Source organism: Tamandua tetradactyla, chromosome 9 (assembly GCF_023851605.1).
Source record: "Tamandua tetradactyla isolate mTamTet1 chromosome 9, mTamTet1.pri, whole genome shotgun sequence".
NCBI lineage: Eukaryota > Metazoa > Chordata > Mammalia > Pilosa > Myrmecophagidae > Tamandua > Tamandua tetradactyla.
This window is the reverse complement of record NC_135335.1, coordinates 8,628,316-8,638,781: the sequence shown is the minus strand read 5'-3', so window position 1 is coordinate 8,638,781 and position 10,466 is coordinate 8,628,316. Positions and strand designations below refer to the sequence as shown.

Below are 10,466 nucleotides of genomic sequence, written 5' to 3'. Positions count from 1 at the left end.
AGACTAAAAGAAATATCAATATGATTCCGCAATTATACTTGTTTGTTAAACCCTACCTTCTCTGTATAACTCCATATTACCTTTGATCTTTCTATCCCACTCTTTAGGGGTATTTTGGCTATGCCCATTCTAACTTTTTCATGCTGGAAGTCAATAATATGAGTAGGGAGATGGAACTAGCTGATGTTCTTGAGGGGCTGGACCCTCTGCACTTCAAGACTTACCTGGTCCAGGGACCCATCTGGAGGTTGTAGGTTTCTGGAAAGTTACCCATGGAACCTTTGTAGAATCTTATGTATTGCCCTAGGTTTAGGATTGACTGGAATGGTTTTCGTTAGGGGTTGGAAAGTTATGATAGTAGCAATGTCTAACTGAAGCTTGTGTGAGAGTGACCTCCAGAGTAGCCTCTTGACTCTATTTGAACACTTTCAGCCACTGATACCTTATTAGTTACACTTCTTTTCCCAGAAATAGCTCTCTTTTACTTGTTAAAGTCCCGGGCATCTTTCAGGGCCCCATATCACCCACATCATCTCTTTTGGAAAACCTTTCTAGGTCCCCTCAGATCGTGCCGCCCCACCCCACACCCTTCTGGTTTAAACAGCCTGTCACTCCTGGCAGATTGCGACCTTTTTGAGGACAGGATCAGGATCTGATCAAGTTTATTTCTGTATGGGCCTGGCACATAAGAAACGTTTATTGAACAAAGAGTCCTTGTATGCCCCTCCCCACCGGCAGGAAACAGTCCGCGGGAGGGAGGATGAGCTGTTGGCGAGCCAGGAAGTTTGGACTCAGGGCTTCGAGGGGCAAGGAGCGATGCTCAGTGAGCCAAGACTCGAGTGCGAACTAATCTAGGAGGGACTGGGGCGGTGATCGGTCTGGGCTGCGTCGAGGGGTGGGCAGGACGGGCGGGGGCCGAATCCCGAGTCTTGGTTCTCCGAAGAAGCCAAAAGACCAGCTTGAGGAGGTCCGGGACGGCGAGGTACGAGGCGCAGAGTTTCGGGTTGAGACTGACGCAGAGGTCGGAGATACCAGAGGCGGGTGCCCGCGAGGGCCAGCGACCCGACGGCGGTGTGTGTGGGGGGAACCCGTAAGGGTCTTTCGGCGCTCGGGTCCCGCCCCTACGGGGCGGCTTTCTCGAATTGGTTGTCCTTCCGTGACGTCACGAGGCCCCGCCCTAGCGCGCGCCCCGGCGCGTGCCCGCCCCCGGGTGGCTGCTGCCGCCTCCGCTTCCTTGGCCACTGCCTGCCGCCCGCCCAGAGCCGAAGCAGCGCCGGGCCCGACGTGGGGCTCCCGAGCGGCGGCGGCGGGCGGGCGGGCGATGCTCCAGCGGCCTGACCGGCCATGGAGGCCGAGGCGGGCGGCCTGGAGGAGCTGACGGACGAGGAGATGGCGGCGCTGGGCAAGGAGGAGCTGGTGCGGCGCCTGCGGCGGGAGGAGGCGGCGCGCCTGGCCGCCCTGGTGCAGCGCGGTCGCCTCATGCAGGAGGTGAACCGGCAGCTGCAGGGTCACCTGGGCGAGATCCGCGAGCTCAAGCAGCTCAACCGGCGCCTGCAGGCCGAGAACCGCGAGCTACGCGACCTCTGCTGCTTCCTGGACTCCGAGCGCCAGCGCGGGCGGCGCGCCGCGCGCCAGTGGCAGCTCTTCGGGACCCAGGCGTCCCGGGCCGTGCGCGAGGACCTGGGCGGCTGTTGGCAGAAGCTGGCCGAGCTGGAGGGCCGCCAGGAGGAGCTGCTGCGGGAGAACCTGGCGCTTAAGGAGCTCTGCCTGGCGCTGGGCGAGGAGTGGGGCCCCCGCGGCGGCCCCGGCAGCGCGGGGGGCTCAGGCTCGGGAACGACACCCGAGCTCGCCTTGCCCCCCTGCGGGCCCCGCGACCTGGGCGACGGCAGCTCCAGCACCGGCAGCGTGGGCAGCCCCGATCAGTTGCCCCTGGCCTGCTCTCCGGATGACTGAGGGCGCTGCTGCTTCTGCGCGGGCGCCCGCCCAGATTGCGCCCCGAGCGCCGGGATTGCCGTGGATCTCCCGACCTGGACGCCACTCCTGCCCCGCACGAGGGGCCGTCGGCTTGGGCTTAGAATCGCTGGCACGGAAGGGAGCCCCCCGCCCTCGCCGGCGGGGCATTAGGGGGACTGGAGGCCGGAGTGGAGGGACTTGTCGGGGACTGGGTGGGGACCAATAAACCGGGACGGAAGCGGAGTCGGTGGTTTAGGCAGCGTCTGTTTCGGACTCTTCGGGATTGGGGCGAGGGCGGGGACGTTGAGACGGGGTACCATCCCCATTCAGGGGGACTGCAGAGCTAAGGTGGCCGACTTAACCATTACCTCGAAGCTAGGGTGGGATGAGGGCCCGCGGTAAGCCACTGATTCCCCCCTCGGGCCGTGGGACAGGCCATGATCCGGTCCCATAAGTGGCTCCTGCCCCCTTCCTGGCTCTTTCCTGTCAAAGACAATGGGGCAGGAAGCAGGTGTCGGGGGCGTAGAACCCACTCGGCCTCCTCCCCCGAGGCTAAAGGACCATAGTAGCGCCCCCCTGTGGCAACACTCGGGAGCAACGTGGGCTCCTACCGGGAGGAGAAGGAAAATCCTTGCTTGCACCCCTGAGCGCTCTTCCTCCGCTCAGACCTGGAGATGGGGCAGAATAGAGGTAGCCTCGTTTGTCAGAATACACAATTCAGAGCTAGAGATACCAAAGAATTTGCTCAAGATCACGCAGTGAATCGGTGGAGATGAGCCCGGAAACGGGGCTTCTGGCTCCAAAGGCCCCCTTTAAGGCTTGGGGTCCAGAGACACTCAGGTCAAAGCTTCAAGCCTCTTGTTTTATTTGGTAGGTTTGTACAAAAATATTCTTTTTAGGAAAATAAATAGCAGCTGCCCTCACTGTGGGGGCCTGGATTCCCTGGAGTGGAAGGCTCCTCAGAGCTGGGGACTGCAGGGCAGCTCATCACAGGAGCCTCTGACACCTTCCTGGGCTGTGTCAATCAGGAGGGGCCGGCAGAATGGCCTGGTCCAATCATCTGGTGCTGCTGGCAGTGGGACTGGGTGAATTAGTGTTCTGGGCTGATAGAATGGCACCTTTTGTCAGAGGGTTGGGTTGGGTGGATCACAAGAAGAGGGTGACAGAGACTGTGGGACTGCATCTGGGGCTCCAGAGGTCCTCTAGGGCTTTATGAAGTCCTTTGGGGCTGCCCAGAGGTCTATGGCAGAAATGGGAAATATTTTATCTCTGATTTAGTGCAAACTGTGCCAGAGGGGTCAGCTCTAGAGAAGCAGCTGGCAGTTTTGGTGGGCCCGAGCTGGCTCTTCTGCAAAGCAAAATATTCTCAGTCTCATCTGGAGAAATGGAAAAACACAAAACCTGCTGGCGTAGGATGTGGGGTACCGTCCAGGCCAGCTGGACCAATGGGGGCGGCAGAATGTCGGGCTATGGTGGCTCCCGCAGGCAGGGAGGCTAGCGCACCTCACAAGGCCAAGAGGGTGGGGGAGCCGAGAGGGTCAGAGGACGGGTCCCCGCTGCTGCTGCTACTCCTCCGATGAGCCGAGGAGCAGGGTTCGGGAGTGCTGGGGTAGGTGAAGACCAGGCTGGGGGTGAATGGGGTCAGGGAGGGTGTAGTCATGAGTGTGGGGGTGTGCAACGCCTCGGGCTCAAGCACCGGACCGGGGGAAAGGGAGATACAAGGCACAGGACGGGAGGGGCCGGGCGGGCTGCTGCTGCCGCTGGGACCACCTGCGCCACTTTCCTCGGCCCCCTCCGGGATTTTGCAGATGGGGCGGTGGGCTTCGAGCACCAGCTCCAGGCGCTCCTTCTGCTTCTGCAGCTCCTCAATTTCTCGCTGCAGCCCGGACTTCTCGCCCTCCAGTTTGTCGGTCTCCTGGAGAGGGAGGCGCGGGAGTCATCAGGAAGCTGAGGGCTGAGGATCCCGCGGCCTCGGGGGAGAGGCAGGGTGGGGCGGGGAGGGGGTTGGACTACAACTCCCGTGAGCCCCCGGGAGAAAATGGGCCGGGCTCCCAGAAGGCCTGGGGGCGTCTGTCTTCCGTGCCCCTTCCTCCTTCCGCGAGAAGGATTGAGTCGGGGAGGACCGGCGATTTGCCTGGATTACAGAGTGAGGCGCGCTGCCACTCGTTTTAACTCGCTGTTTCCTCGTCCTTTTCCTGGAAGGGCTTCCCCCCCCTCGGGCAGGCAGCCGGGAGGTGGGGGAGAGAGAGTGGAGACCACTGGCCCCCCGCGCACCCTAGGGCGCCCCCGGACCCGCCGAGCCTCGGTGGGCCCGGGTCGGTGCTCACCGCCTGCAGGAAGTCGGTCAGTTCCTTCCTCCGGTTCCGGCACTTGGCGGCGGCTAGCTTGTTCCGCTCGCGCCTCACTCGGCGGCGCTCCTCCTCCTCAGGACTGATCTGGGGGACCGGGGGTCGGCGGTGAGGCGGGTCCTGGGCCGCAGGGTGCCCGGCACTCCCCCACGGCGGCCCCGCCGTAGGACCCTGGCGGAGGGCATGGCAGCGGGGGCGGGGGGGGGGGCGTCAGTCGGGTTGAGAGAGCCCCGCACCCCGGCCCACTGACTCCCAGCACCCAAGCTCCCGTCAGCCTGGATTGGTCCAATTTCTTTCTAGCACCCAGCCTTTGCCTCTTATCATTTCCCGGAATGTTAACCCTCCTCATCTCCCAGAACTTGGCGAAGATGCCCCCGCCTCCAGGAAGTCTCTTATTCCCCAGCCAGATGTGGCCTCTCCCCCTCTGAGCCCTGGGGACCAAGCCGCCTCTTTTCGCAGGACCCTCATCTGTCTCCATCTCTGAACTCTTGATGACCCAGTCTCCTCTTTCCCACGGGCTGTGAGCACTAGGAGGGGCTAGTGAGGGCCACTGAATAAACTGCAGTTTATTGGGAACCTACTATGTGCCAGCCAAGTGCTTTATGGATACATAGCCCCACTTGCCATGTGAGGAACTAAAGCCCAGGGGGGAATGAAAAATGTGTTCAAGGTTCTGGAGCAGGATTTAGGACCCACTAGCTCTTCAAGGAGGCCAGCTGCTGGAGACCACCTCCCTCAAAAGAACCCCCACCTCACAGCTCTCACTGGGGAGAACCCAGGGGGCTGAAAGTCCAGGAGGTGGCTGCCTCTGGGGCCCACACCGCTCTCCCATCCTCCAGTTGGTCACAAAGGCCAGCCATTCTGATTCTGGAAACCCCATGCTGGTCCATCTCACATCTTCCCCAGGACCCAACTTCCCTCCCCATTCGCTACCCTACTGTCCTAGAAAAACATTTAAACAACAAAGCCTCACCCAGTTGTCAAGTACTAAAGCTCGCCAGGGAGAGGAAGGAGGAGGCACCTCTTTTAAGACCCACATTGCTTATTTATTCATTTTGGTGAGGGCACCTGGTAGGGGAGGCAGAGTCCCTGGCTTCCAGCCTGCTGGTGACACCTGTCAGTGCAGCTTTGGTGGTTAGCAGCCTACTTTAGAGTTAGACCTGTCTCATTGCTCACCACTTATGGGATCTTGCCTGAGTGACTCTACCTTTCTGTGCCTTGGTTTCCTCAGCTGTAAAAAGGAGGAGAACCAGCATACAATCCCCAGAGCGTTTTTGTGAGGATCAAATGAGAGGGAAACAGACTCAGAGAGTAGCTGAAGGGGAGCCTCTTGTTCCTGTTCTCTCCCCAGCTTTACAGAGCCGTGGGTGGCATAAGCTCACCCTTCCATGCATGTCGGCAGGTAGAGGCCCTCCGCTGCCCATTCACCTTTCCCCATGCACATCCTCACCTCCACCTCCATTCCTTGCTCCTGCCATTCTGTCTACCTGGAACTTCCTTTCCTTCATCTCTACATGTGCAAATCCTACCCATATTTTTCAGCTGTTATGCCCCTGTTCCAGGAAACTTTCCCCTGCTCCAGCAGTGACCTTGGCATCTGATCACTTTCTGCTTTGAGCAATAGTTGCCAGTGGTCCTGCCTTCCTCCCACCCCACCCCTACCCTTTCAGACAGGCGCTCTTCCTCCCTGCCATAGCACGCCTGTAGGTATCAGGACCAATGCAACGCCACTGTCCCTTACCTGTTCACAGGGCCGGCGCCGGATGCCTGGAGGTGGCCCCAAGGCCCGGATGACACCTGGTCGAGGTTGTGGGGGACTGTACTGGGGGTAGGCCAGGGGCCTGGGGTAGTTGCTGGGCCCCACGAAGTGAGGCTGCACCATCCACTGCAGCTCTTGACTGCCACTCACAGTGTTGAGGCTTGGCACAAGGTGGAACTTCTGGGGGGATAAGAAATGGAGGACCAAGGATTAAGGGACATCTAGTGGATAGGGCCACACTGCCATCCACCCCCAATGTAACTGCTGGTACTGGGAAACCAGAAAGAGATTGACCTGTGGCAAAGCCCTGCTCACGAGCTGTGTGACTTTGGGCAGGTACCCTAACCTCTCTGTGCCTCTGTTTTCCCATCAGAGTTGATACTTATAGAGTGTGACCTGCCGGGTAGTATTCTAACCACCATACAGATACCAACTCATAATTTGCACAACAGCCCTAAGGTGGCAGCTCTAGTATTATCTTCATTTTTAGACAGGGGAGCAGATGTCCACAGACAAACAGCTAGGAAGTGGAAAGTGGAATTAAACCCCAAGGGGCCCAGCTCCAGAGTCTATGCCCTTCCCCACTCCTGCACCCTGCCTGAGTGCCATCTGCCCAAAGAGGATGATCACACTTCCCAGCTCCCAGGTGGCTGTGAAAATCGGGTGAGAGAATTTAGGTGACAGCCTGGAAAGTGGGAGGTGCCCCGTGCACAGGCTTGTGGTAGGCAAGGGCCACTGCTCTGGATTCCACCTGTCCCAGTTCTAATCCTAGCTCAGTTGCTTACTGGGGCAAATCAGTGTGCCTCAGTTTCCTCATTCGTGACACTGTAAAAATGAGGATTAGAGCACTTCAGTGGTGTTACGAATTACCTTTTAATTGCTGAAATATTAGCTTGTTTCACACCCCCACCCCCCTTTAACGTGCATAAAATAATGGTGGGTTTTAAGATCAAGGGCATCTTAGATTCAATGAAATGCGGTAACTGAAGTGGAAAGCACCCAGCATGGAGCCTGCATCTGAGGAATGGGCTGGGTCCATTGTTCTGAGAGAATTGGGTTTGAGCCCTGGGGCTGGGCCCTGGGTGTGGGCACCTAGTCGTCCGGGAAGCGCCCTACAGGCCCAGGCAAGTCCGGACAGTGGTGGCCCCGGTGCAGGCTGCCGTCCCAGCGGCCGGGTGACCCCAGTTCCGGGCCTGAGAGACCGCCGACGGCATCTCCGGCTCCCGAGGTTGTCCGGGCCCGGCAGCTCCGGGCCAGGAAGGGAGGGGCGCCCCGGGTGAGTCAGCCTCCGTGACTCGGCGGCCGTGACTCGGCGCAACGGACGCCCGCTCTTTCCCTCCCCTGGCGACACGTGTTGGCAGCCCCTCGACAGGAAATGGACACCTGCAGCCTCCTGGCTGCCCCCCGCCGGCAGCGGGCGCTGTTCGGTGCCAGGAGTCGGGGACGCGGGAGTTGCCCGCAACGTGGCCCCGCGCACGTCCCGGCACCTCCAGGGCTCCAGTGGCCCGATCGTGGGGTTGAGAACCCGTCCCTGGAAGCCCACCAGGCTCCGCTGCCCGGGCCACCGCTGAGAAGGGGACAGGGGCTTGGCGAGGGGTGGGGAGGGAAGGACAGACAAACGGAGCGACACACAGACAGTGCCAAGGAGTCCCACTCTGTCGGGACCGGTCAGCCCAAGGACCCCGCCTCCCTCGGTGCCCAAGCCCAGACTCCAGATTCCGGAATTTAGCCCGAGATGGAGACACGCTCTGATCCTACTGGGGCTACAACTAACCCAGGCGTCCTGGGTCCCTGGGCAGGAGGAGGGGACCCGGGAAGTGGCTGGGGGGGCACGCGTCCCCCCTGGGCGGTGGAGGAAAAGTGGCCGCTCGACGGCGGAGAACGGGCAGGGTCCTGCCACCCGGCTCCCTACCCCAGTCCCCAGAGCCACTCTCGAGCTCACCCCGGCGTCCCAGGCGCTGTCCACCCGAGCACCAGTGGGCGTCGGACCCCTCTTACCTGCTGGGCGGCCGCCTGCGCCGCGGCGGGGGGCTGCGAGGGGCCGCCGTACGCGCCGCCCGCGCCGGAGCTCGGTCCCGGTTCCCCGAAGTCTCGGAACATGCCCTGGGCTGGCTGCTGTGCGGGGTCCGCGTCGGCGGCTGCGGTTCTGACTCACTCGCTCCCCAGTGGAGTCTTTTTTATGAATGAAAAGTTCTTGGGCTGAACCACTTGGACCGGGGGGCGGGGGGTGCGCGGCGGCGCGGGTCACCTCGGGGCTCCGCCTCTAGCCTTTTGCCAGTCCGCCCCGAGCTTTTCGACACCTCCTACTGTCCGGTAGCTGCCTTTTCTTGGGGAGAGGGGGTGGCTTCGGCGTCTCCCGGCCGGGAGTGCTGCAAGTATCCTCCCCCCCTCTGACGTAGCTGCCCATACATGGTGCAATTTCCTCGCCGCGCCCAGGTGGAGCCGAGGGTTCCCCTCACGGAATTACGCACCTGCCCAGGAGCCGCGCGCCCCGCCCCGCCCTGCCCCGTCCGGCCCCGCCCCGCCGCGGGTGCAGACAGAAAGCCAGCCGCGGCGTTCCCGGCCCCTATCCTCCTAGTTTGGCCGGGTCTCAGTTTTTGCATCTGTAAGATAGGACGATATAATCTCACAGCTACCTTGCCACGCGTGGGAGTTTGGAAAGATGAATGTGAAAGCGGTTTGGAAGCTGTAAAGTGAATTGTAAATGTGATGGGTGATGGTGATGATTTACTGGGTGCTTATTTCAAGCCAGGAACCTTGCTCAGTGCCACCCACAGCTTCCCAGGCGTGGCGTGAGGCCCCTCCACTGGCATGGTTTTAAAGTTTCAGGTATACTAGAAAGTGAATAAAGGACAAACCAGATTACAAAATTGGTGGTACGGATTGCAATGAATAAAATACTACTTTGAAGACCCATAAATACAATACAATAATAATTGTGCTACTCACAGGGTAATTCCAGGAGCTATAACAAGCTTTAGTACAGAGTCCCTACAGGCAGTGGGAGCCTCCAGTGGGACATGGGTGTAGGTGTTTGATGAACGGCGTCTTCTTTAAATGCCATCTGTGTTCCTTGTGGTCACCAGCCTTGTTTGAATGTGTGAATGGGAAGCCAAGAGCCAAATGTCAACAACCAAAGACCAATAACCCTGGGAGGTGGGTGCCATTATCATCCCCATTTCACAGATGGGGAAACTGAGGCTGGGAGATATTGAAATGAATTGCCCACTAAATGAGAACTGGGTTCTCAAACCGGGGCTGTGGGAGCTCTAGGCCAGGCTCAGCCAAGACTGTTCAAAGCCTCACAGCTTCACAGACATCTTTTCACTCACACCAAATGTCAGCACGGGGTGGGGGGGGGACCTGTCTGGAAGCTTCTTCCCTGCCCCCTCCCATTTTATAGATAAGAAACCAAGGCCCAGAGAGGGCAAGGAGCTGCAAGTGGGCTTAACTACAGAAAGAAGATTGGGTTCTCCTGCTTTTCCACTGGTACCGCCATTTGATCAGCTCCAGTTTAGCCCACAGAAAAGAAGGGTCCAGGATTGCCTTCCTTGGGAACAGAAGCCAGAGGGGTCTGTGGACTCAGTCAGGGCTTAGCCAGAAGCCCAGGTTGGCCCCTTCAGGGCCAGAGCTACTGTTTTCTGTCTGTGTGTGACCCTGGGCAGGTCACATTTCCTCTCAGCTCCAGTCCCGGTGGGTAGAATTGGGACTCTCCACTGAGCTCATGGGGCTGCTATGAGGAATAAATGGAATGAAGCTGTAAAGTGCCATCTACTCAGGAGGTCCTTAGCAGCCTACTTACCCCCGCCCTTGTCCTAATCAAGGCTTGTCTTCAATGAAAAACAAAAAGAAACCATAGTAATTGAAGAAGTGCATGCATCAGATGATTCTGGGTCCTGGGTTTGAATTCTGGCCAGGCCGCTCATCAGCTGTGTGACTGTAGCTGAGGCATGCAATCTCTCAGCCTCCATTTCCTCATCTGTAAAATGGAGACAATGATAACTACACCTCAGAGTTGTAGAGGCATAGAAGTACTGTCCCATGCCAAGCACAGCACCTGGCCCCATAGTAAGAACTTAACAAATAGTAGTGGAAATAAATCCACATACTACTCAAAAGCCTCAGAGATGGGAGCACCTTGGGACTCTGGAAACAGGAAGCACTCACACACGTTGATATCTGGCCTCCTTGGCTCAGCTCAAATTGGGAGGGATGACACAGGAAGCCAGGTGGCATCACCTGCAAGGACAGTCTTGACCACATCCACCTGCCTGCCTCAGAAGCAACTACCTGAGCAAGGGCTTGCCCCACTCCTGACATGGGGCAAGCCTCTTAGCCCCTCTGAGTTTGTTTCCCCATCTCTTCCAAGTTATGCATGTGTGTGATTACACGGCTCTGAAAGTCCC

The 10,466-nt window shown here is 59.0% G+C and overlaps 2 protein-coding genes across 3 annotated transcripts; one reads left to right on the top strand and one right to left on the bottom strand.

The window, feature by feature from the left end:
* Positions 1-1,203: 1,203 nt before the first annotated feature.
* On the top strand, positions 1,204-3,515 carry CCDC85B (coiled-coil domain containing 85B). The gene has a single exon (XM_077115666.1). The coding sequence runs from the start codon at positions 1,345-1,347 to the stop codon at positions 1,951-1,953; it is 609 nt and encodes a 202-aa protein (XP_076971781.1). The 5' UTR covers positions 1,204-1,344; the 3' UTR covers positions 1,954-3,515.
* Positions 2,797-8,391, bottom strand: FOSL1 (FOS like 1, AP-1 transcription factor subunit). 2 transcript variants are annotated; one of them, XM_077115665.1, is made up of 4 exons: positions 8,059-8,391; positions 6,043-6,240; positions 4,281-4,472; positions 2,797-3,868 (listed from the first exon to the last, which is right to left on the bottom strand). In XM_077115665.1, the coding sequence occupies exons 1-4, from the start codon at positions 8,158-8,160 to the stop codon at positions 3,458-3,460; spliced, it is 903 nt and encodes a 300-aa protein (XP_076971780.1). In that variant the 5' UTR covers positions 8,161-8,391; the 3' UTR covers positions 2,797-3,457. The 2 variants fall into 2 exon arrangements, with proteins under 2 accessions (XP_076971780.1, XP_076971779.1); XM_077115664.1 differs by having other exon boundaries at positions 4,281-4,388.
* Positions 8,392-10,466: the final 2,075 nt, after the last annotated feature.

Bases quoted from the DNA above. Each gene is read 5' to 3' on its own strand.
- FOSL1 (XM_077115665.1), bottom strand. From the start codon at position 8,160: ATGTTCCGAGACTTCGGGGAACCGGGACCGAGCTCCGGCGCGGGCGGC. The intron at 4,473-6,042 runs GTAAGGGACAGT...GCCCTCCGCCAG, and splicing joins GGCGCCGGCCCTGTGAACAG to GGTCCTACGGCGGGGCCGCC. The intron at 3,869-4,280 runs GTGAGCACCGAC...CTCCCTCTCCAG, and splicing joins TGACCGACTTCCTGCAGGCG to GAGACCGACAAACTGGAGGG.
- CCDC85B (XM_077115666.1), top strand. From the start codon at position 1,345: ATGGAGGCCGAGGCGGGCGGCCTGGAGGAGCTGACGGACGAGGAGATG.